At 47.2% G+C, this 26483-nt stretch overlaps 1 protein-coding gene across 11 annotated transcripts in view; it reads right to left on the reverse strand.

The window, feature by feature from the left end:
• Positions 1 to 16499: 16499 nt before the first annotated feature.
• The window catches only part of LMO1 (LIM domain only 1), a 73003-nt gene continuing 63019 nt past the window's right edge, over positions 16500 to 26483 (reverse strand). For all 11 annotated transcript variants that reach the window (XM_040068275.2, XM_040068268.2, XM_040068270.2 and 8 more), the window contains 2 exons: positions 21440 to 21565; positions 16500 to 16947 (listed from right to left, as the gene is read on the reverse strand). In XM_040068275.2, coding sequence (XP_039924209.1) covers positions 16842 to 16947; positions 21440 to 21565 — 232 coding nt within the window. In that variant the 3' untranslated portion in view covers positions 16500 to 16841. The remainder of the gene's footprint in view (positions 16948 to 21439; positions 21566 to 26483) is intronic.

Here is a 26483-nt window from a genome sequence, read left to right on the forward strand (position 1 = left end):
TCTCCTGAATGAAACCTTAAAATATCTGACATAAATTAATCTAATCCAGCTGTCTGAGGGTTGGTATCACCCATAACTGCAGAGCCAGGTCACAAAACATTGCATTAACCCCTGCCTTGGGAAGGAGACCTTTCATGGAATTGCATCTGCATCCATCCAACTAAAGAAAATTCAGTCACATGTCTTACAATGGAAAAAAAATAGTCAAGGGAGACCAGGAAGGCAGCAGGCAGGGGAAGGGCTGCAGTGGTGTCCTGCCAGTATTTCAGCTGCCACAGCTCCCATCTGCCCTTCCCTTCACAGAGTCCAAGGGTACAGATGCAGGAGAGAGCTGGGATGAGAGGTTGTGCTGAGTGCAATTAATTTATATCTCCATTTAAATAAAACCCTCTTGTAGACGTAGCTTGGGAGGAGGCAGCGCCACTTGGCAAACAAAATTGTATTAAGTGCACTCCACTAGAAATGTTTATACTTTGTCCCTGAGAAATGTTTATGCTGGAGTACAGTATTTAACTTATCAATTTGAAAGTGAATGACGAGTAGAGGAGTACAGAGGTTTTTCTTCTTTCAGAAGCATTTGTTAAGTGCCTTTCATTTGTGGCAGCTCCAAAGTCAGCGTAAATTGTCTTTGCCTGGAGGAGTCTGCAGTGACCAGAGCAATGCTGAGTGTGCTTGTGGGGACACTCCAGCAAATGCACACCCAGAAAATGAATGAAGGTTTGAGGAAATGTCTTCCTTTCTGATTAAATTCCTTTCTTCTCACTCTCTCCTGGTGCTGACTTGCCTCAGGAGCCCAAAATTGTATTAGAGCAACAGGACCAGGGCTTAAGAGAGAAGACTGTACCCATGAGCACAAGTTTCTCCCTCCCATTGAGCAAACCAGTGCTTCCATGCTTCCTCCAGGGTCCAGCAGCCAGCTGATTCCATCACCAGTGAGGCTGCAATATTCTGCATTTTTCTAGGGAACCTGCCCCTTAATACCTGTGTGCATGAGGAGTGTGCACACAAGGAAGTGCTTGAGTTCACGCTCCTGTTTGCTGCTAACTTAGATTCCTTGCTGGAGAGCCTGTAGGCTTCCTGAGATGAATGTTTTGTCAGAGTTCTAAAGGCATTCTGGAAAGGCAATGCAGTGATGCAGAAGACACAGTGCTCTGCAGGAAAAAAAAAACTCTCTCAATTAAATTCTGCAGAAGGACAGTGCAAAAGTTTTGCATGTTGGGCATCTTCAGGAGTCTCAAAATCAGGATTATCTTGTTCTCCCATAGCAGCTGGCAGCTGCTTCTCCCATCACACCCCAAAACCACCACAAAAGGCTGTGCTGCCAGTCCCAGTTGCATTTGCTTGGTGCGACGTGGGAAAGATCATCTAGAGTGGGGGGATATAAATTTCAAAAAAAAGGAGCAGGCTCACTCTAACCATCATCCGTAACTTCATATTTGATCTTTACATGAGGCTCCCAGGGAGGCAAAGAGGCCGTGTGGGTCTGAGTCCAGGAATAACAATGTGCACTTAATAGTTCTCACTGCATGATAGAGTATGACACTGACATTTTACCAATGTATCTTCAGAGGTTAATGAGGGAAAACCTGCCTGGAGCTGACAGCCCAGGACCTGCCAAATGGGAAGTGGTTGTTCTGTGAAGAGAAGAGACCCAAAAGATGGAAGTAAGAGGCACAGAACAAACCACCTTGTGAAACTGCATGATATTTCAGTGGCTAAAACGACACAGAGCAAAGGGAGGGGAACCTGGTGCCAGAGGGGAGGCAGTGAGGGGACTTCAGCAACTCATGGACAAGGAGTAGGAAGAGAAGAAGAAAAGCTGCACGTCATCATGGCAGTCTCAGCATTGAACATAGCATCAAACAGGCTCCTCAGCTGTGTCCCTAATGTACCTGTCCCTGATAGTTTTTCCCTTCTCCAAAGCTTTGCTTTAGAATATACATGACCTGGGTGCCTGAATCAGCTCAAAAGCAGCAGCATTGTGAGTAAAATAATAATAATTTTAAAAAAGCATTCATGCAGAGTGTGAGAAGTAAGCATGACCTCTGAGAAACACAGAAAACTCTGCAACTCTTGGGTACAAGCATTAAATGAGGTTTAAAAGCTCACTGCCCTCTCCAGCCCATGTGTCAAGACCAGAGGTGGTGCAAGACTGAAGGAGAATAATTTGCAAGGGAGGGGTGTAATTTATCACATTCTGGGAAACCCATCACTTTGCTTTGGATGAGAATTAGTGGCAAAAACAGCTGGTGGTGATGAACAGGTTTTCAGAGACACCTGCTCCAAAAATGCTTTGTATTATCCAGAAACAGAAAATAATTATATTTTTTAAAGTATTTTGCCTTCCCCATGGTTCGTTTGGTCTCCTCTCACCAAACGAACGAGACAAACAAAAAAGAAAAGCTGTCTGAGAAAAGCAACACGTGTCCCAGCTGAGGGGGCAGAGGTGCTGCCTTTGGGACATCTTGGTGCAAAGGTTGCATTTTTTTGCCCCTAGCTTATTTTAGGAAAGTTACAATTCATTGCTAAGAATAGCATTCTTCATCAACAGTTAGAAGGACACATGGAAAAGTTGTCTCCTGCTAATGGTACGTGTTCTTAGGGATGAGAAATCCTAATCAAAAGATCATGTACTGTGATCGAGACACGCAAAGCAACCACACGGAGACAAGAGATTTGCAGGGCAGAGATGTTCCTCAGAGAGAGCCCAAGGCTGAGCCAAGGCGGAGAGCCCCTCTGCCTGTTTATTTCTTACTTTTTATACATTTGTGGGTCTGGCTGTGGATTGGCCTCTGGAGTTATCACCTCCCAGCCAAATGGCCAGGCCAACTGTCAGTTACAATTGTTTTCAGGTTAGAAATATGCAAACAAAGGACAGGGAATGAAAAACAAAGGATTTGTTTATGTTACATGTGTGAGAAAAGGCGAAAACTGCTCCTAATATTGTACAGAAGCTAAAAAGTCTGACTCCATTTTATGAACAATCAAAAGGCTTTAAAAAACTCAGAAAAAGCAGGGTGACAATGTACCTAATCCCGTGATTATTTCTGACTCTGACATGCGGTGAGCTACGGATGTGGCATCAAATCTCAATTCAGTGTGTTGGAAGGGTCTCACTGGCAACCCTCCAGGCTTTCCAGAGCAGTGAATCCCCTGTGTTCCTCAAGATGCGTCGTGCTCCTAGCCATGGCTGCTTGCAGCATGATCTGACCCATCCTGGTCCAGTCCAGCCTCATTGTTTATTTGGGGCTTTTTCTAGCACGAGACCCAGTGCCCAAAGCAGGCAGCGCGTGGCCGAGGTCAGGGTGCCTGGGCCTCTCCCCAAATGTCCCGGCCACACGACAGCCACCTTCGTGTCAGCCGCCCCAAAGCCAGCACCCTCCACACAAAAAGCCCCAGAGCCCCAAGAGAGGCCTCTCTCCGAGGGACCAGCACATCTCCCAGAGGTAGGGGTGGGACATGTGGCCTGGCAGCAGGCACGGCTGTGTGTCCACAGCATTCCCGGGAAGCGTCAGCACCGCCGCTGCCCCACTGCAGCAGAGACGCGCCGTCAGGAGGACGTGGAGCACTGCCCCAAGGCCAGGAAGCTGGTCCTTTATAAACCCTGCCTGCTCTGGAGCTGGGAAACTGCAGGGTCCCTTCTGTTACCTGGAGCCGGGATTTATATGGCAGGAGGCAGGGGAGCACAAGCACACGGGCTTGAGCAACTGGGTACCCTCAGATTTATATTCCATTTGGGATGATAATGAGGTGGTTAATACAGAAATACAAGACAGCAATAAACCACTGACTTTTATGGATCTCAGTGTGAATCTGAATCCTCATTTGGTGAGCGGGAGATGGGTGATATACAGCAGCCTGTCCCGCCTCGCTCCTCGCAGCTCCCTGGGAGAGCAGCAGCACAAGGGAGCCTGCGAGCGCCGAGGCTGATAAATCCTGCCTGCCTGTGCAGGAACAGCGTCCGTGGGATGGGATTTGCTAATGGAAGATGGGCCAACTAATCTCAATTAAAAGCATGTTCTTGTGGCATCGATATCCCTTTTCCTCTACTCAAGTTTTGCTCATTTTTAAACCCTTACATTCCACTGGAAATGCACGCTGGCAGTTGAAGGCAAATTGTGCTGCTTGCTTTAATAAAGGGACTAAAAATTACTTGGTTTCTGATAGGCAAGGAGCATTAACTACCACTAAACAATCTACTTTCAGGACGTATAAAGTCATCTAAACTTGCATCAACCTGTTTATAAAAACAAAATCACAAAACTATGGAACATGTGTTGTAAATGCCTCAAAGTTCACAAGAGTTAAAAAATTTTTTAAAAAAAAGCAACTTGACAAATTAATGGCTTGAAAGGCCTCTTTACCTTGCAGTATGACACCTCCTTACAGCTGCCCCCAAAGCACAGACACTGGAGGCTGGACAAATGTTGTGGGCAGATGCACAGCCCTGGGTGCTCAGTGGTGCTGCTGCAGGGATCCTCTTGCAACTGGGCCCTTGGCTGCTCCTGCTGACCCTGGGTTTTGGTTGGGTTTTTTTTCTATCTTGGACCAGGAAAGTAAAAAAAACCTTATGGAAATATCTTCCAAAGTAAAATAGGGACTTCAGGGTATCTGGCTTTAACAGCCTGACTGCTGAGAGCAGACACTGTCAGCAGCTCCCAGCAGCGGGGACCATAAAAATCCTGAGCAGCTTCCAAAAGTATTTCTCTTTGTGCATGTATGTAATTTTTGTGAGAGAGACTTAGAAGCTGAAGTGATATTTCACTAAGGTAGCTGGAGCTAATCCTTCCCAACCCCATTCTTCTCAGAGACAGCACAGGCAGGCAGGGCTGGGCAGCAGGGTTTCTGCTACCTCCGCACCCCAAACCCATCAGGAATGGAATATAGGAGAATTTTATTTGTATATGATGGAAGTAAAGAAAAAATACAAAAAGATAAAATATTAGAGGAAATGGTCCAGAAATGCTGAAATATAATTGAAGGACTGAATTAACCTACCTCTACTTTATGTAGTGACATAGATTTAAAAAAACCCAACCAACCAACCAACCAAAAACACCTGGGCTTTATTATTATTATTATTATTAATGAGAATCCTTTTTCTTCCCAAGAAAATTGTTTATGTAGAATGTCACAAGAAGCTTCAATTTTTGTTTATATATCCCTATATATGAGTGGTGGTAATTTGAAGTCCTCCAAACAATCACTTGTAAATTACAGCCTTTCTAAGCAGCAATATATATATGTATGTATGTATGTATCTATCTATCTATCTATCTATCTATCTATCCACAAATCAGTCCCAGGACACTGAAGCTATATATGAAAGGGTCCATTTATGTTACTCCAGGCAGAGGGGAAAAAAAAAAAATTGCTCAGTTTTATATAAAACGAAGTTTTCTTATTAACATGTACAGTTAATTGGATAATAAAAAAAGAAGACTTGAGCTGACTAGAAAGTTGATCTAGTGACCTCCTGAGCAGTGTAATTTAGCAGGGCAGCAATCCCGTTGCAGCTGCGGGTTTACCTGCTGCACAGCCCCAGGTGTGGCTCCTGTGCCCCCCACACACTGGGAATGCTCCTGTGGCACTGGGGAGGAGCAACCCGGCTGCTGGAGGTGGGCTGCAACAGTGCAGTCACCGGGAGTGACTGCAAGAAGTCCCTGCAAAACTCAGGGCAGAGCAAACAATGTGAGAGGAGGTGAGATTGGAGCAGAATGCTGGAGGACCACACCCCTAATCCCAAATTCCACCTCTCACATCTGCAGCAGGCAGCCCTGGAGCCTGCTCCTCTGTCAGACCATCTCCAACCATGGGAAAAGGATACTGGTTTGAGCTTTAGCTAAGGGGGATAAAACTTGAGCTAATTTTATTTTCCCATGGCTTCCCGTGGGGTAGCCAGCCATAACCACATCCCAAGCTGAAAAAGCCCCTGCCAAGTTACCCCCTTAGGACCCTGGTTTGGGACACCGATGGGCAGGGTTAACTTTGACCAGATCAGCCCTGCCAGTGATCTGGGTGCAAGGAAAGACAACAAAGGTTCAAAGCATGGTGTGCTTGTACCTGCAGCTTTTTCACAGCCTTTATCTCCTGTTGTAAATGCAACGTTATGGGGAGAGGTGAAAGAGGAAAGTTACTACAGTGCTGCTTGATCCCGTTTTCAGCCATAAGTTGAGTTTCCAGGACCTTGAGCCTCACCTCATGTAACAGCAGAGCCCAGATCATGCACACACTTTTTAAAATATGCTTTTCCTCAACGCAAGACTTTAGAAGAAGACACTCACAAAGCCAGCAAATGACATCAACCAAAGGTTCCATTCATCAAGTGGCTTCTTAAGTGGCAGGAGTGCTTTATAGAGGCCAAAGCATCTATTTGCTGCACCTTTTCCTTCCATAAATTACACTCTTGGCTTCCTCAGTGGAGCGCTGCTGGAAACGTGAAAGAAAATGAACAGTTGTATTGGGTCAAACATAAGAAAATAAAAATTACTGGAAAAATGCATCCAGGGCACTTTCTCAAACACCCAGGTGAGTTTAAACATGAGCAGCCCTGCTTACAGGAATTTTGTCTTCACCTTCCATCAAGCTTTGCCTACAGAGCCTTTTGTGTTAGGTGAATATTAATCCTGTCCGCACCAGTCTCTGCTTTTGCCATATTTTCAGCTAATTAGGACATTTCTAGGACCTTTGTCCTGGCTGTTCAGAAGCAGAGTGCTGGGGTACTCTGGCAGGGTACCAGAGTGGCAATTGGTGCAAGCCATTGCAGTTGGCCAGCACAGCCCGAGCACAGACAGAACACACTCACACACCCCAAACCAAAGGGGAGAAAAAATTAATTCTGAATGCCAACAATTTCAGGAAGAACACAGCCCCTTTGCAGATATTCAAAAATAGGAGTTGTGCTTTTGAAGGAATTATTCACCGTGAGTTATTTGCTCTACTAACAAGCTGCTTTCCCTCCGTGTGCTTGTAGGAGGTGAGAGCCTCCCCCTACATCAGGCTGCAGTCAGGCCTCGGTCTCCAATGTCACCAGAACCACCCCAAACTTCCAACAGCACTGGGATGAGAAGGCATCATCCACACGGGGGCTGAGGGGAAAAGCAACTGGATCTTAGCGGGAGAGAGGCCCCTTTGCCAGAGCCAGGGCTTGGCATCGGCCAAGGGATGTCACACCACAGGGATGCTGTCCTGGAGCGGTGCCGGAGCCACCTGGTGCCGCAGTCTGTGTGCAGCAGTGCACTAGCAGGAAACCGAGGGGAGCATATGCTGGGACACACGGACACGAGGGGATGGGGAAGCGGGGCTCAGAGCAGGTGGTGATGCACAGAGATAACCGCAGAGCCGACTTTACAGCCCGTCCGCTCTGTGGGGATGCCAACTGTCCCCACCGCAAATTCATTCCCTGTGCTACCCCCACAGCCAGGATGGGGCTACAGGGCACCCCCTGCAAGGGCCACTGTCCCAGGAGCCCTGTCACACACCAGTGAGGCAGCACAGGCCAGGCACTCTGTGTGCCATTCTCCCCAAAACTGCCCAGTGACGATCTGCACAAGCCTTGGGCTTGAGTCTGCAACCCCACTTCCACGCTGCTGGCCAAAATCAGAGCAGAGTTGACATGTTCTGATCTTGGGGAAATTACACTCCCCCCGACCCCCCCCAAAAAAAAAAAAAAAAAAAAAAGGGCTCTCCATGCTGTAGCACAGGGACATCAAATGCCATCAGGGTTGAAAGGCTTCAATAATTCAAAGGGTTTTGATCTTGGAATAATTCTTTTGTGCAGTGCCACTTGGAGCAGACTTTGATTAAAGGATATCTTGTTAATTGATGCTTAAAAGGAGGAAGGATTTTTTTTTTTTTTTTTTTTGGTAGTTTTTGCCTTTTTAAGAGGGGTTTAGTGCTTGCGTTATCCTCAAGCTGCCAGAGCAGTGTGACACTGCTGGGCATCATGGCAGCCTGGCAAGAGCCGAGCTCCTGCCCATTAATTGCCGGATGGCTCGATGTCCTCCAGCTCCTTCCCCCCTTCCAGCTCCAGACATTGATGAATTTTAAGCTAAAAGACCAGCCAAATTTATTATCTTCCATTAGTCTAATACAATACAATTTATTTTTAAACAGCTTCGCTCATGCAAAAGCATCCCAAAATGATTCACAGCAGATGACAGGCTATGCATGCAAATCCAGGCAGTTTATACCCTCCTGCATGACTTGTCCCACTGGCTGGACCACAACCAGGAGGATTTAATTATCCACAAAATGGCATCATTGTGCTTTGTCCTGCAGAACGTGCAATCAAACCAAGGTAAATACGGGAAAAAACACATATAGGCAGAGCCAGGGGAGAGAGAAAAGTGGATTAAAATATGAAAGAAAGGTTGAGCAAACCACACTGCAAAAGAGATGCTCAAGAAGTTGGGAGGAGAGGGAAAAGCAGGGGGAGCAAGCAAGGGCACTGCATGGAAACCAGCGGCACAGAAAGTGGAAGGTACTGTAGAAGAGCAGAGAGCTGACCCAGGACTCAGAGGATGGGAGAATTACAGTAGCTTGACAGGCAACAAATTTATTTGCATCAGTTCAGGATCTAGCCCGGTGCCATTTCTACAAACAACTAGTACTTTCCAAAAAACACAGAAGTTTATTTCTCTCCCCTAAGTTGTGGTCAAGGCAGATTTACTTAGATGAGAGAAGGGCAAAACTCTCACCACAACAGCCTGACTCAGTCCCTCTCCCAAAACCCAGGAGCAGGGGGTGGGAGCTTTGTGACCAAACAGGGAACAGGGGCATCATTCATTCCCACAGCAGAGACCTGTCCTCCAGCCAAGGGGGCTTGACTTACCCAGTGATTTGACATTCCTCTCCTTACATACTATTGCAACTCTTAGCAAGAAGTCAGAACAACACCTCAGCAGCACATACCGTGTGCCCATCACTTCCCCCTCCCGAGGCTCACTCCCTTGCCCGGGAAGCGCAGACACATCCTGCACTTTCTCCAGCCCAAACCAAAGCTCAGAAAAAGGCCACTGCCCTACCTGTTCCAGCCAGATCCTCCCAGCATCTCACCCCAAACCAGCTCCCCTCCCGCCTACGGAAGGTGTAGTCCCGATCATCTTGCTGCAAACCACCTGCAGCTGCTCCAGCACAACCCACGGGGACAATGGAAGAGTCAGAGTAAGGACAGCAGCAGCAGCAGCGTGTCAGAAACCTGCAGGATGTGCCTCAGCGCCCGGCATTCCCGGCTCCTGGCCGAACTTGGAGAAGCAGGGCCGGCGGAAAGCACGGGAGGAGCGGCATCGCCGCCGCTGTGCGATGCCGCCGCGGAGGAGAGGGGAGTCATTGCTTGTGCGCGGTGTGTGACAGCACAGCCCTCGGGGAGCCTGTACGAACCCGCAGGTCACGGTGAAGCGATACACACGGTAAAGTTACACAGCCACAGCCAAAACAACACCCCGCCCAGGACGGGTGCCCTTCCCTGAGCCAGCGCATCTGTGCCACCAGCCCCACTCTGCAGCCCTTCACTAAACTGGGACCATCCTCAGCCCTGGCAGCAGGTCTGGGGACATCACCTGGCACACACCTGGCAGATTTTATGATTGCTCTGGAAAACAACTCTCCGGGGAGGATTTCCCGTCAGACACCCCAAAAATCAAAACAGATTAATCCCACAAGATTAAGTGCATCCCACATGATTCATAGCATAAAAGCTGTCTCAAATGCCTTGATTCTTTTTTGTTTTTTTTTTTTTTTTTCTCCCCATAAAGAAACAGCCGTGTGAGAAATAAATTTTTCCTTCTGATTTTCTCCTTGTCTGTAGAACATTTATAAAGTGGAAAAGCCAGCGGCAAAGCGTGTCAGAATTGTCTGTTAAGGGGTTAACATTTGTAAGATGAATGCTGCAAGAACTATTTTTTTTTTTTAATTAAAAAATATATTTCTGGGGCAAAAACACAAGCAATAAAGAGTGCTTGCCTGTTGGGAGACTTGTTTTGTAATGCGGTGTGAATAACCAGCTGACAATCCGTTTTTTTGTTTTCAGCTCGTATGGCCAATGGCCACGAGCCAGCCAACTTTATTGTCCTTGAAATGTCATGATTTTGAGTATGCACAGAATTCTTAACTGCCCAATTTACTGCATAACATCACTTTTTATTATATGGCAACAATGTGATCCTGGGCTCAAAGACTTACTAGTTAAGAAGATTATGTGTTTTCCTTTTTCTGTTTTGTTAAAGTGCCAAGTCTTGAATTTTTGGCATCTTCTAAAGAATAAAATGTCTTCTGAAATATTCTTTCCAAGCACAGAAGTTACCTCAGAGGAGCTCGGCATGGCAGGGCTTTTCAGTACTTTCTCGCTCGCTCAGAAGTTCAGACGCATTTCTTTTCCTCAAAAGCTTCCAATTTTTGTCTCTTTGTGTGTATTGACAGAGAAAAAAAAAAAAAAAAGTCCTTCATAAGTTTGTGTTTCTTTACTGATAATTCATTTCTCTTTCTTTTTTATTTTTTTCCCCCTTCCCAAGTGTTGAACGTTCATGCTGGGAGCGGGAGTGGTCAGGAGACAGGCGGGATGAGGGGGCACTGCCGGCCTGCATCCTTGGCCACATCCCTGCACCCACAGCATCCTTGTCCTGCAAAGTTTTGGCAACCCCATTGCCCGTGCTGGGAGAACACACCTCAAACTGGCAGAGTTTTGGCCAAATTCAGCTCTGGCACAAATGTGAAACCCTCCCTTTGGGGGAGATGTGTTAAGAGTGTGGCAGCACTGGCTCCCCCAGGTCTGGCACCCAGGGAGCAGAAATGTGTTGCAGCTGGAGAGTGCAGGGGTCCATCACTGCTGCCCTTGGTTTCAGTGTGGCTAGAAACGGTGTGACCTTGCATGCCATCTCTTCCAGCTGCCTGTGCTTCCCCGGGAATGGAGCCTTTTAGATATGTTTTCATCAGCTGACATTTAAGTAGGAATAAACAACTATTATGCATGCACTAAACATTCATGTTTTACAACATTGCCATTGCACTGAGGAATTATTTATGAGTCTGCTGCTCCCCAGTGGGGTGAGGGGACCTGGTTCAGGGCAGCCAGGAGCAGCCCCTGGGCTGTCACTGTGCCATGACCGAGCCACATTGTTGATGTTTGTATCTTGCCAAAGGATGGCATTTCCTAGAGCTTCCTCTGAGGTGCAAAGGCAAAGCATCCTGCTCTGGAGGATGTTGTGTCCTGAACCTTTGCATTCCAGCTGAGATTTTGGGGCACCTTTCCTCCTCCTCCTCCTCCTCCTCATCCTCTGGCAGAGGTTATTGCCTCAGGCCCCCAGGGCTGCTGTGACAGCACTCTGTGTACTGCCAAGGCAAGATGCCTCACTGCATCTCTGGGCTCTGTTCAGCAAGAATTTTAAGAAATAATAATAATAATAATAACAACAACAATAACAACAACAAAGATACACTCTTCTCAGAAAATCAAACTGCAAACAGAAGTCCCTCCTTCTGAACCCAGGCGCTAAACATTAAAGGAGTTACTTGGACTAAATAACAGGCTTACTGAAAAGCCATTCTTGAGGACTGGGGCCCTTTCCATAGCTGGAGAATGGGGACAGGGACACCTTGGGCAGTGTTTTGAACATCCACTGCCCCTGAGCCACCAACTGGAGGCCACGGCTTGAGGAGTCACCCCGTGATGGGACCCAAAGCCAAGGGGGGAAGAGCGACCCAGCAGCTTCCAGGGTGGATGTCACCAGGGTTTGTCCGTAGAGGGTGGCAGCCCGTTTCTGAGCAGCACTGATGGCCACTCTGCTACCACTAATGGGCACAGATGTAACTCCGCTGGGATAGACATGGATGGCAAAGGGCATAGGGAAATATTTTGGGGGTGAAAAAAACCCATGTGAGCTGCAGAGGGAGAGGCAGACCAGAGGAAATCTATGCTTTTCCACTGCTGGTAGGCACATGGGCCTGAAGGGTAAGCCCCAGAACAAAATAGGTTTTGAACAACAATATTTTCATTAAATAAAATCACAATTTTCTACAGTTTCTGCAGGGATGTCAAGACCTTTAAGAAAATGCCTGGTTATATTCAATAATAATAAAGCTATTCTCAAGGTAATTTTCTGAGTAAAATCGCCCATAAAAGCTCAGGTTGCATTAGCAACATTTCTTTCCAGCAGTGGAAAGGACTAAAACAGGCCGCTGGCCCCTCTGCTCCCCTTCAGGCAGACAGCCGGCAGCACCTTCTTCCTCTCCTCAAATCATTTAAGTTAGCAGTGAAACATTCCTTCCAGGAAGCTCCTGCAGCTTCGAGTTCATGTGGCTGATCAGCAGTGGAGCCTGGATGTGGATTTATATTTACACTTCCACTGTTTACATCACTTAGGAGGAGCTTCATAGTACTTCTATGGCAAAACAGATCTCAGTTTTGGGCACTTGCCCTCCAATCACTCACAAAAATCACACAATATTTGATACTTTCATCTCCAGCTGATCCCCTACTTCATTCCACCTTTGTTTCCTGCTGTTTCTCTGGGTTTGGTCCTTCTGGCCCTGCTTTCTCTTAGACCTTAACTAAAAACCTTCAGCACCACAAAACTGCCCTGCCAGGTGTCTCAGCCCGGCCAGAGTTGCCCTTGGCATCCTTCAGCATTTTTCTATTAAAACCAGAGCAAGACACCCAGATGGGGTCATTCCCTTCCTTTGAGCAGTGGAAGGCAGCAGCTGCTGGAGGAGGTGGGAGGCCAGGGCCCCATGAACAAGGACAGGGTTTAGCAATGGGACACAGAGTGAGCTAATGAACAATTAAGTCAGAAGCTTTCACTGGAAAGCTATTTCCACCTCCAACAACTCCACATTCCCTGACCAAGCTGGGACAGTCCCAGGTACCGGATCATTGATGTCACCCATGGCCACCATGGGGCATCCCCAGCTCCGTCCCGCTGCCCGTCGAGCACATCAGCTGGCATGACTCCGTGGGGCTGCTGGATCACTTGGGGCAGTGGCTTTTGCGTGATTACTTGGAGGACTTTGCCCACGGCTCCCTCCCCAGCGATTTGGAAGTGAGGTGCAGGGCCCTCACCGTGCTGGAGGACAGACAGACCTGGGCGAGTCCCTGGCGTGTGGCAGGGGCTGGCGTAGGACCACTCCCTGAAAGCCTGAGGAAGCTGTTTGCGTTGCAGACGTCTGCCCCTGCGCCCATACGTCTGCTGATTTCCATACTGAAGACATTTACTGTATGTGCTTGCCGCCAGGGAAAGCCGCTGTCTACGACTCAGCTCTATTACTGGAAGAGCAGCAGCGGCATTTGTGCTACTCTCAATATTGCATTTCCAGGACCTGCTCTGTGGCTTTCAAAATCTTCCTCCCAACTCCCCACATCCCCCCTGGCCAATTAGGGAGGATGCCTAGTGGGGGTAATGGCCCCCTCCCCTGTGTGGCAGTGCCGTGCCGAGGGACTGGCGCCGAGCGGTGCGAACCGTCCTTTCTTGGCCTTGGGAAGCGCAGTTCACAAGCCAATGACAGAGGGATGAAATGCGAATATAGCGTTTCTTGTAAAGTAAATTAAGCTAACAACGAGGTAACAAACCGCTGTTAATATTAGATTAACTTGTTTGGCAAGATATGAAATGGGGTGAGCTGGATTGCCGGTGGCGGAGTGCTCAATAGCGCTAATGCTGCTCAGGGAAGTATAACATCCCTCTGACAGACAGGGGCATGCTCCAAAAATAAAATAAATTAAGTCTGCAGGAAGAGCCAGAATCTGTGCAGCAATTACACCAGCATTAAAGATGAATGGAGACGAAGCCTGAGATTTTGATTGCCTACACTGGCTTATTTTTTAATCTCAAAATCAGACTGCTGTGATCAGCCATTAGCCTCAACTGCAAAAAGAGAAAGAGACAGAAGATCCTAGATTTTAACATCTCTAGTATGAACTTAAAATTCCTCTTTTGATCAAAGATAAGGAGGCAAATGGCAGATAATGCAGAAGTTAAAGCCAGTTGAGTGTGGTTGGCAGCTGGGGCTGACACTGGGAATGATGGAGGCTTGGGCAGAGGGGTCACCGGCAGCCGTGTCCTCAACGTGGGGACTGAAGCACAGGCTTAAATGTCATACTATATGCCAGTGGTCACTAAACTGATTAAGCAGTGGTTATCTTTAGCAGTAAAAGGGCTATCTGCTAATACTAAATTATTAGCAGCTAAAATGCCATTTACTCTGCTCTGATTCCTTGAATGAATATTTATGCCAAGTGATGACTATAACACCATCAAAAGGTTTCCATGCTCTGCTCTGTAGAGTGGAAGCTATTATTCAACAGCGGGTCTGCACTCCAGCCCTTGTTTCTATTAAGCAAATTTGCAGCATTCAGACAAGAATTCATGATTGCATTGCCCTCCTGGGATTTTTATTTTTAAAGGTATCCCACCTCCCACACTCTTTGGGACACGAGCTGTCGCACGTAGGCCTTTTTTGCTGCGCTGACACAGAAAAGAGGGATATGGATGCTGCACAATTTCTCCCTTGCATTTTTTCTTTTTTCAATATAAGACAATTGGATGTTTGTCCCACCCCATTCAGCACTGGGCAGTTGTGTCCTGCCCCAGGTTTTCCTCCCATCCACCCAGTCTCCAGCTGGGGCTTTTGCATGAGTCAGCATCGTGAAATTCCTCCTTATCAGGAATCCTATCAGCTATCAATAATTAGATCTACAGCAATGGTGACAGATCAACAGGGCTGCCCATCAGAAATGAAGCCCCTGCACCCCAGCAGGGGAGCAGTGCCTGCATTTCACAGCAAGGACAAGTGCAGGGAGGCAATGGGAAGCCACTGCTCCAGAGTCATGGCCCACGGTGTAACTAAGGTACCTTTCTCGAAGGAGTGAATTTTTAAACTGGTACCAAAACCCTCCTTAAGAGTCTGAACTAAAACTGAACAGCCCCTCCAGCTTGTTTGGTGAGTGGTTTTGGTTTGGTTTTACTGCTCCCCTCCTCACCACAGAACAGCAGCCTTGCCCTGCCATTGTGTGCTGAATTACAGCAAATCCCTCGGGCAGGCAGGCAGGGAGCCATCAATCCAGAGCACAGGCAGGGACATTGCTTGTCTGGCAACCCATTTCAAAGCAAGGAATCAAAACATTTGGGCAACAAGCTGCTCCTTCCATAGCCCCAGTGTAGCTGCCTCCAACAGCCTCTACAAAAAGAGCATAAACTCTACAGTTTCTCAAAAGACAACCCCCCCTGCCCCAAGAAGCACTAAAATGGAACAGCAGTTTAAACACCACATATCCATGGGCAGCTATGAGTGGCTCTTTAATTGCTATTCCATGTTTATGGGAATAAAAAGGGATGAGGCCACGCATTTTATACTGGGTCTCCAAACCCGAAACATCTGTTTGTGAAGAAAAACCACTCAATCAATCCACATGTCTGAGGTAGCTCTAGATGACAGGCAATATTTTGAAGCATGCTAAGTGTCTGATGGCGTTTTGCTTCTTGCTTAGCCATTATTCAGCACAGGTGTACATAAAAGCATTTCATGCAACAGGCAGAGCAGCACCAAGCTGCAGTGCATCTGGCATTTGCAATCCAGAGAACACACACAAGCGACCCAGGACCAACAACCAATTAAGTCACATCAGGAAAAAAGTACTCGGTGTCTATTTATTAAAGGAAAGGGAGGTAAACCTAAGAAAAAGCAAGAGGACAAAATAAATAGAATTGCAGCCATTCTTTACAGCTACTGGTGCACTATATTAAAGTGACACTCACTGTACAAAGAAATGTGTTTGATACAGTCCAGTGGGTTGCACATGAATTGCATAACCTTAAAAATCATTGCACAAAGCGTCGCAGCAGGAACACAGTTCAGAATTTTTTCTCCGGGAGATGCTTCAAATCTGATCGCTTTTATTGCGTGGGAGGTCAAAGCACCTGGCACGGAGTAAGCAAAAAGGGCTGGGAGCAGGGATCTGCTGCATCAGCGCCCAGTCACGTCCCAGCCCTGACATCAGCTCTTGCAGCCGCTCTGACCTGGACAAGTGATGCCCCACGGGAAAATCCCACTGCCTAGCAAAGCCTTGGAATTAATATTCTGATCAATGCCCAGGCACCTGTTGGCAGAGCTGCAGGGAGCCCGTTCCTTGCAGCCCAGACTGGAGACACGGGATCAGCCAGGCAGCAGGAATCCCATGGCAGTGCTCGCTCTGAATCCACAAGGAGCCTCTCAGCCAGCAGCTCAGCACAGCACAGCAGCCTCGGTGGGACCCCGCCAGCAGTGCCAATGGCTCCCAGCCATCACCTGCCCCCGGCCCATTCCCTCCCATTATACAGGGAAGCAGGTGGTTGGACGGAAGTCTCCACAACCCTGCAGCAGCCTTTCCCCTGTTATTATGAGAGAACCTGCCTCTGCTGTGATCCACGCAGTTTCCAGGGATCTATGTACATGTTTCCAGTAGTCTGCTCAGCTAAAGCACAGAAAATACGGGCTTTTGCCACGTGGGGAAGAAACCACAGCAAAGATGACCAGGAAACATTCAGAATTTTTAATTCACACCAGTAATAAAATTGCATTACATTTTTCATAAAATAAATGTTCCAGTTTATATACAGAAAACAGACTGTACAGAGCCCTCCCCCAGACCCCAAAAACTCACAAACATACAGGCAATGCAGTGCTCAGCTAAGCAGGCACAACTGTACATCTAAAATTGTAACTGCTTTGTGTTGGGGGGGGAAAAGTACTACAATGTATATAGTCCTCTCTGGACCAAGAATTAAAAAAATATTGCAGGCAAGCTGACAGACGCCCTCGCTGCTCGTGCGGCCAAGCGCCCATCCCACAGTGCTCCAGCGAAGCAGGGGCTGTTATTGAACCTGGGACTCGAAGCTCCCGTTCAGCTGCCCTTCCTCATAGTCCATCTGACACAAGATCATGTTGTTCTTCAGGAAAAACTTGTCTCCCACGCAGAATCTGGAAGACAAAAAAAAGGAGTAGTGGGTGTGAGTATGAACAGACATTAGAACAGGGGGAATTCGAGGCAGTTTGGGCCAAAGGTGACTCTGGGGAGCAGAGTTTGATTTCCAGCTCTTCCAGTGCTTCTCCCAGGGCTTTTTGCTGTCCCTTTCCCTGGCACCTGTGCTTGGCTCCAGGCCACAGGAAGCAGCCTAGGGAGCAGGTCCCACTCTCTGCAGGGTCCAATGCCAGCTGCAGGAGGAGGTTGGGAGCAGTTAAGGAGTTTGTCCCTGCAGACAAGAGATGTTGGCTCTCCAACCAGGAAATCAAGCAGGCAATATTACATGGAGCCTATTTCAAGTTTTTGCTGGTATCCACATTTCCACAGTTCCCTCAGGTGAAGCAGTATTTACACTAATTTCCAGGCAAGGACTGGCTATTAAGTCCTCCCTCACCCCCTTGTGTACAGTGCTGAACAATAAATAGAAATTTCTCGGTGGCTGGACTCCTAACCTTTATCTTCATTGAGCGAAGGGCACTGCTCTCTATATACCATGTAAATTGTTCTGTTTGTCTTGAAGTTGACAGAGAAGCTTGTGATATTTAACAATTTTATTTGACCATTAAGGTCAAAAAAGTTCCACATATAAGATCGGAGAGGTGTGAATTGACAGCCAATAGCTTTTTCCACCCTGCTTGCTTGCTCAGAAATCAGAAGCTAATCTTTACTTCTTAAGATAACAAATAATGTTCTCTGCACCCAACTCAAGGGCTGTTTATTGTCCATCACACTGGCAGGGCGATGACAGACCAGAGCACAGGCTGCCCCAAGGACTGAGTCTGAAATCAGCCCCAGGTCCCTAAAGCAGAGAGACACCCTGGGTCAGGCCCTGTGCTCAAGGCAGCTCTGCACTGAGAGGAAGGGACAGGTACCAGCCTCTGGCCAGGCCAAATATCTACAGGGCTTTGAAAGAAGATCACTGGAGCTGACCTCATCCTCAGGAGACTTAGCAGACCTCAAATACCCATTTCCCATGCTCCCAGGCAGAGCTTTGGCACTGCCTACCCCTTGTCTAAAGTGCTTTCATCACCGTAACTCAGGCAGCTTCAGGCAGAGCATCTCCATAAAACTGAGTATTTTCTTCTGAAAGAACAGGACTGATAATTTTAGAGCTCCTTTGTATGCCCAACACAGGCACAAGTTTTCTCCAACTGGACACCTGCAAATAAGCTGAATAATTTGCCAAGTTGGTACAGAGAGAACTGGGCATTGGTTCACGCTTTATAGGATTTCACTGAAGGTTTTCCATCTTCTTCCCTCTCTGGCACATGCTCTAGTAGTTTTGAAATTCAACTGTTTCTGTATATTAAAAAGATAAAGATTATTCCTAATTTCAATTAGCAGCTTTTATGGTAAAAACTGTACTGCACACACTCTCTGTAACACCACCTTCCCCAGGAGCAGGATTAGTCACAATAAATAACAGACACAGCTGCTTGCTTTTCACTCTTTATCCCACCTTAAGTGCCATATAAATCTCCAGGAAGAGAAATGCAAAAATTTCTCTCACCACCAGCTTCATCAGCAGCTGTCTTTTGCTAAACCAGGTTTTGGGTGTAGAGGAGCCAAAGGAGGAGATGGAGAATTTGGGAGTTGGAAGGTGTGGGGACATGTAGAAGGGAACTGAGATGCTCTACAAGGGTACCCTACCTAATGTGACGTGAAGTTTTGGGAGAAGGGTTTGATTCACTGGAAAGGCAACTGTTTCCACCTGCCAGTTCTGCAAACCCACCAGTAAACTGGGATCTCTTCAGCTGATGCATCACAACTGGAAACAGAGATTTTAACAAGGTGACCTCAGGCCCAGTTTCACACGGCCAGCTCCCATGCTCGGAGCAGGGATGTTGCAGAGCCCATCTGGGTGATCCATTTCCAGCCAGCAGCAGTGAGAAATAGCTGCTGAACCTATTCTGCCATTTCTTATGAGTGATTTTTTTTTTTCCGAGCAAACCCACACTTCATATAATGGCAAGAGAAGCAGCTGGATTTCCTGCAACCCTTGTAACACTGACCTCTCAGCCAGTTACAGCAGTGACCAGCTTTTATTCAGCACCACAATGACCGTGATGAATTTAGCACAGTAGGCTGCATAGTAATGCAGGACTTGATGCAAACCGGGTGTTTTAGGAAATGAAGGTAATGAAAACACTGCACACCTGGTAAAAATATTAGAGATTTTGCTGTGATCGATTTAGCACTCTATACAGAGTCCAGCTATAAAAAGGCAAGCAAGCTGGAAGAGAACTAAGGAAAGGTCTTCATCATCAAATCTTTTCAGAGCTGAAAAACAAGACAGGCTTTCAGGTGAGGTTTCCAATTCAGAACCAGAACTGGCATCCACCTCTGCAATTTTGACTTTAGGGTTACTTAATCTCACTGTTCTAAGTTCAGCATCCAGTGCTGTCTGTTACAGGATTACTTCCATTCTGGCCTTTGAAGCCCAAATCTCTACAGAATAAGTTATAAAAATCGGTAGCCCTCTAACCTCAGCCAAAATAAGAATCTACACACAGCCCATCTTTCAGAACAACTCAGCCTCTTTGCAAACTGAGCAAATTCCTTGTGCATCACAGCAGAACTCTGCCAGAACGGGGGGATTACCTGCACTCTCCTGCTGGGCAGGGACAGTCCTGGAGGTTGTCTGAAGGACAGACTGGGATCACACTGGCAATTGAAGAGGGAGAGAGGTGCTTTGGAGCCTTTGAAATAAAGGGTGAATTTTAAAAGAAATTGCTGAAAATGAAAACTAGGCAGCACTAGGATTTTCAGGGAGAGAAGAAGGGTGAAGTAGGGGTTTGATGAGAGATACTCAGCCTGCAGACTCCAAGGCCAACCAGTGCTCCTGACTGTGCAGCCCAGGGCTGCCTGAAGGAACATTTATAATGCTCCAGCCCCAGGTTCGGCGTGGAGTTTGGGAGCAACCCTCTCCTGCCCGGGAATCATCAGGAAGCTGAAAAGAGCTGATCCCGGGGCTGAGCCTGGCAGCACCCGCAACACTCCCGAGTGTGGAGACAAATCCCAGAACCGACTGGTGATTGTAGCAGTGTGGAAGGAGCATCTCGGGGTCCGAGGTGGGGCCAGCTCTGTGTTCAAGAGTCACAAAACAAGGCTGGGGACCTGGAAGATCCCGCGTAGCTCCGGCGGAGATCCCAAGGCCTGGAGCCACTAGATGTCACTGCCGCCCCGGCACTGCCACCGCGCCCGAGCGGGCGACAGCATCCGCGGCACTCGTGTACCTCGGATAAACACCGCCCCCGCCTCTAGTAAGGCAGCGAGTAGAGCCACCGCATTGGGCTCCCCCGCGCTCCGGCCAACCGGCTGACACCAAATTAATCCCTAGGGCCGAGCCACTGTCGGAGGGGTCGAGAGCAGAACTGGACAGGATCTCCCAAGTTCAGGAGGAAGCCGGCAGGGGTTTGCATTCACACACATGTACGGCTGCTTCATGAGAGATCCCACTGTGACTCTTTTCTAGAGTGGGCAAGGAATGTTTAAGTCAGGATTTTAGCTTGACTTCTATGGAATTAGGTTCTCCATTTTCCCACAAGTTTTGTCACCTCTCTCACATTTTCCCATGGGATGAGGCATTGCATCCTAGATTCATCTTCGGGAAACAATCACAGATCCAGAACGGGAACACCAGCGCAGCCCTTGGACCCTGGGCAGTCACTATAGCCTGACTAAGCAGGCAGTAAGAGCTGCCAGCTATCTTAGACAAGGATGGACAGGCGGATGCATCAGAATGTGACACAGTATCACATCTGGTTCTGTGGGTTTCCATTGTGCCTATGATGACCAGCAAACTTGGTGCTAGGAAGATTTCTCACGGCTCTCCCAAACTCAACTGGCTACAGATAGTTCAAGTGAAAACACTGTGCATGGCCCTTTATTATACTCCCCGATGTCCATCTTCACCCAGCAGAAATATATAAGCCCCACTCAAAATTATACCACCAAGATATCCTATTAATTACACAACAACTAAAGGGATTTGTTCCTAGTGTTGGCAAGGACTTAGCCACAGTATTTTTCTCCTTCCTGTCCCTTCTTTTTATCCTTCTTCTTTTTCACCCCCAGTTTTGAGCGTGTCAGAAACGGGATTTAAGCGAGATAATGTCAGTTTGCCAGAGGAGGTCCATTCTCCATCATCTGCCTTCTGCAAAGAGAGTAGCTCCTGAAAGGACGCTGAAGCTGGTTTTTTTATTCAGCAGCAGCTGTACAGTCTGTGTCTGTGTCCTCCCCCTTGCCCCTCCAACTCCCACCAGCTCCAAGGGGATTTGCAGTAAAAGGGTTACAGGTACTTACACGCATCCCCCAGGTCAGCCTGGGAGCACAGCCCCAGCCCTGCCACCAGGCTGAGCCCCAAACGGGCAGCGTGCATCCAACATTTCCCCTGCTTCACGGGCAAAGGTATAAATTAGTTTGTGTGTACAATAACTGTGTCCTCACCGCTGGTTGCAGAGCTGACAGGCAAAGCAGTCCAAATGGTAAACATTATCTCTGGCCCTCATCACCATCTCAAAGGCAGGAATCAGTTTACTGCAGGCAGCACAATTCCCGGTGGTACCAAAGAGCCTGCCAAAGAAGCACAATCATTAGAAGCCATTTTAATTAAATGGTGGAAGGACTAATTAAGTGTAATTAGCAGTATCAAATACTGTATTGCACCAATAAATAGAAGTTGCAGTCTCCATTTCACTGACCAACCAGAGCGCGGGAACTTGGGATAAAACTGCCTGGTGAGCAGGCTCCGATCGTCAAGACGAAACTTCATTTGGCTTGTGAGCCTAGGGCTAATTTGCTGTCTAATGGAGAAAAGCATTAAACACTTAGAGCACTATTTTGGGGCTCACGAAATTTCAGTCAAAAACTATCTGCCTCTCTACAGCAGTGGGGTAGGTGCTGGGAGCTGCCCCTCCCGCTCCACATGCGCTTGCTGCGCTTGGCCGCAGCCTGACGGAGAGACAGGTGGGCAGCGGGACACAGAAGTCCTGCAAACTTTGCCAATCCTGGCAGGCAGCGCTGTAACAGAGCTCAGGAAGAACCTCACTTACCTGCTGCTTAAAAAGAGAAAGCACGACTTCTCTTGCAATGAGCGCACAGCATTTCGCCAGGCATCTCAGAGAGCAAGCCCCGCTCCCTGGCTGTGCCCCCTCCTCCTGCCTCCCCGGCGCTCCCGGGAGCCAGCTAAGCCCTTCCACGGCGGCCTCAACAGCGTGCTCAGCCGTTCCACTCCAGCTCCCCGCCCCTCCAGGACAGCCCTTCAGCACTGGAAGCTTTGCCATTTTCATCTTGGCTTTCACTATCTGTCTCCCCAGATGCCTGCTGCTGTCGCAGCTCCTGCCGGGGGACTCAAGCAAGACTGCGGCATCCTTCCCGCGGCCCCCTTGCCCGAGGTGTCCCTGCAGACCCTGCGTGTGCCAGGGGCACGGTGCCACCGTGGCATCGCAGCCGCACCGCCCGGCCGGGGGCACTGAGCCACGGGCTGACAGAACCAAGGTTCACCCCATGGTCACATGTGGTTAGCCGCTTTGCCTAGGAGATGATAAAAATGGTATTTTGGGGGTGATGAGCCTCAAGACGTAAGATGCCTGCTGGCCATTAGCTCTGCGCACGCAATTCGCCGCTGCCCGCGGACAGACCTGGGCTCACGGTTTGTTTCGAGCCATTGGTTCTGCCTGATTCCACAACACGCAGACGAGAAGCATCAGGAAAATCTATAACCAATTTCTAAACCTGCAATTTGCCAGGCTAATCAATACTAATTATTACTGGCCAGTAATTGTGAATTGAAACACCCAGCAGTGTTATAGAAACCTCCACACAACTCTCCCACCCTCCTACAGTGCTCCCAAAGTCAGCTCCCTCTCCAGTTGTAAGAAAGCCCACCCTTATTTTTCTTTAGAAGTGGTATCAGTGGTCTTTCATTAGGCCTGACTGGAAAATCCCAGGCCTTCCTATGAAGAAACAGCACTATGTTTTCCCTGAGAGCTAAACTACACAAACCAAAACAAAAACACTCATGCAGCACAGAAAATCTGCAAAGGGAGTATCAAAATTTCTTCCCCCATGATTCCATCATCTGAAGGCTGAAAGGCAGAGTGAAATCCCAGCTGTATAATTTGCTCCAGCAAAGGCAGTCCCTTTCTCCCTGCATGCTGACCCCTCTTCCTCCTGCCCCCACAGACAGGCAAAGCAGGGGAGGCAGCTGGGCACGGGTCTTGGCTGCCTAACGCCAGCGGACTAGACTGGAAAAATGCAGCACTGAAAAGCATCCAGGTCTCCACCCTGGAACGCCCTGGCTCCCATTCAGCACCCACTCACAAATCAAGCCGTTACTCCAGACATCCTTCCCTTCCTCAGCCTCCTTTCCACTCGGGCAGAGCAAAGCCTGACAGCTTTTGCCAGGATTTTCCCATTTCCCATAAAACCAGGCATCCGATTTTAGAGTACCCAAGTCACAGCAAACTCAAAAAAATGAGTCAAATGCATTAGGCAGGGAAACTGGGAGGTTAATCCTAGATTTGCTCTGTGCCCAGCACTGCTACATGCACAAGTAAAAAATATCCATTATTCATTAGCATCGCAGTTGTGTGGAGCTCAATCTAGATTAAACAAAATAAAGGGGCCCCAGACAGCACCATTTGCATTGTTAAGCAGGTGCTTTTCTTCAGCCTTCAAATAGGAGACTTTTCTAAATGGAAATGATGGGGAAATTTGGACAGATGTTCACTTAACTATTTAAACAGTTAGCTTAAGAAACATGAAAAATGTATTTGGCATCGTATTCACCTGTCTCCTTTCAGGGGTTTGGGGGGTAAACCAATTGTTAAACAGCTTTGACTGTTTGCATAAGAACTGAGGCTTATGTTCTGTCCAGCTGAAATCATGTTGCCTTCTAATGTCTACATAATGTGGCTTCCAGCAAGTCAGCGTGCTAATCTTTGTCTCTTCATTCAAGTTTCACAGTCCTCCATACTTTCCCTTTCCCAATAAATGAACATTTCACACTTATTCTAGAACCTCCCAAGTTTAATCTGCTTTTTGGGGAGTGATTTAGAGCCCCACGTATTCAACATGCTTCTAAAAATACACCATAACTTGTAGCTCAGGGAACATGACTTCTTTTTAATCTGTTGGAAGAAAATACAAAATTAAGAGATTTTTGCCTTTTTTTTGGTTTGCTTGTAGAAAACCTGCTACCTTTGATATCTCCTGATCCAGAAGCTACTTGAGCTGAAACTTCCTGAAGTGGGAAGCTTAATGCTATTGGAAGGAGAGAGAGACAATAAGGAGCAGGAGTAAAAACCTTCCACCCCATGCCTGATCTGTGGTTAAATTTAAAATAATCCCACATGAACAAACTGATCTGCATTCTGTCCCCCAGACACCTTCGTAACAGATGCAACACTCTCTCGCGCATTCTCACACACCAAGTTGAAGCGCGTTAGAAAAATCTACCAGAAGATGTTTAGCCTCTGCTTACCAGCTCGGAGCCATTGGCATAAAAGGAGCTGGAAACACAGAAAGTTTTCAGTTTGGGAGTGTTTGGCTTCTTCTAAAACCCTATTTATTCCCTTCCCTTTGAACTTAAAAGACAACAATTTTTTAAGTACAGATTGATTCCCCTTTATGTAACAGGAAGAGCCAGCCAACTTGTAAATAAGCATAGACTATGCAGATTTAAAATTTAGCACAATTAAACTTTTAGCCTGTGGTAGTAATTATGTTTAATGGCTCTTAGCCTGAACTTAACCATGTCTATTGTTGTCAGCCAGTCTAAAAGCAGGAGTTCGTCCAAGGACAATTTTCTGTAGTTTATGGGCACACTAAAAATCCCGCTATGCCCTGTTCTCATTGGCCACTGATGTCAGTGTGTATAGTAAAAATTAAAGCTAATTGGCATAGAGGAACAGCCCTGAATGCAAATGAATTAATGGGAAAAGAAGGAAGCACTCCTGGAAGCAGTAGGCAACTGTCAAAGGATGGGGTTTATGTAGTCTTGTCTGGGCTAAAGAGCAGTCTTGTGCATAGTGATCCAGACCTCAACAACTCCGTGAGTACACCTCATATTAATTCAAACCATAGTAATGTCACAGCACCCTGCAGGGTTGTTCATTTTTTGGGGGGGCGGTGGGGGGAAGAATGGTAAAGGATTCTTACTGTAGGGAAAACAGTAATAAACTTCTCATATGAAAACGTTAAGTTTAGCACCTTTTAACAGATTCTTCATTCAACCAAGATGTTCAGGGGGGGTAAACTGAGAACCTGTTTGCCTGTTTATGTCTCCACTAGGAACAACAATCTGGTTTAGTCATTGCCTACAAGGAGAGAGTCCCCATTTCTTCTCACCCCCTCTAGCCTGGTGTCTGACTAGGTAGCAGCTTGCAATCAAAAAAGGAGAAAATCTTCTCTTTGCAGAAAGAGCAAAAATTTTGGAGCTGTTGACTTCATAGGAGACAAAAAAAGAGGAAGCAGATCAGGCACATAAAAATAATGAATAGTACAGAAAGGAAAGGCTGGCAGTGTCAATTGGATTTTTTCAAACACAAGAACAAAACAAGTTCAAAATTCAAACAGCCGAGTGGAGACTGATAACTCTCCCCCCTGCAAAGGTTTTGTCAACACTGAAAGATAAGAATTATGGACTGAAGGAGGACTCAACATTAACATACAGATAAATATCTACATTCGTAGAAATTATGTACAACTGCATATTTTTCTATATATTTATATATCCAGATTATCTGGATATACAAGTTTTAGAAGAACTATGGAACTCCATGCTCATATCCTCCCCAGCCAGAAGGTGAAATAGATTTTCCCACACACCTTCCCTATTTGGCTGCTGCTATTTATTTCTTAGTTTCGTCAGGGCCTGCTGTAGAACAAGACTTGCTTTATGTACCTGAAATCCATCCTCATGAAAAGAAATGGTTTTGCCCCACCCTTTTGTAACAAACCAACAACTGGTTTTTCAGTGAGGGTGGCTCTTAAATACTGCAATCAGTATCTTTCCCATCTGTGGATATTAGAAATATACTGAGCTACAAGTGCGATTTGAGTAGAGTATTGAATATACCAATAAATGCAGGGGAAGCCTGAACATCACTTAAAAAGATAAAAAGAATAAGCTTAAAAGCAACTTCAGACAACTTTGCTGTAATCAGTCTTTGTGTAATATTAGAGAAAGCCTCAGTGATAAGAAATTCAGCATGGTAAATACATATGAGCTGGTGCACCCGCCTATCCAGGACACCGCTGTCAGTGCTGCAGTGGGAAGTCATGTCAGCTGAAGGAAAGGAAATGCATTTTGATACTAATGAAGTTGGTCAAGCTGTCCTCTCATGAAGCCTTCAAGTTCAATCCCAAAGAATTTACATCTTGCATGCCAAAGGGTTTGGCATTCAAGGACAGCATAGCAGGGGGAGTTGAACCAGTACAAAACAGCCCCTGGCCAAGTGACTGCACTGGTTCAGAGATTACTGGGCCT

The sequence above is a fragment of the Hirundo rustica genome, chromosome 6, assembly GCF_015227805.2.
Source record: "Hirundo rustica isolate bHirRus1 chromosome 6, bHirRus1.pri.v3, whole genome shotgun sequence".
In the NCBI taxonomy this organism is placed as follows: domain Eukaryota; kingdom Metazoa; phylum Chordata; class Aves; order Passeriformes; family Hirundinidae; genus Hirundo; species Hirundo rustica.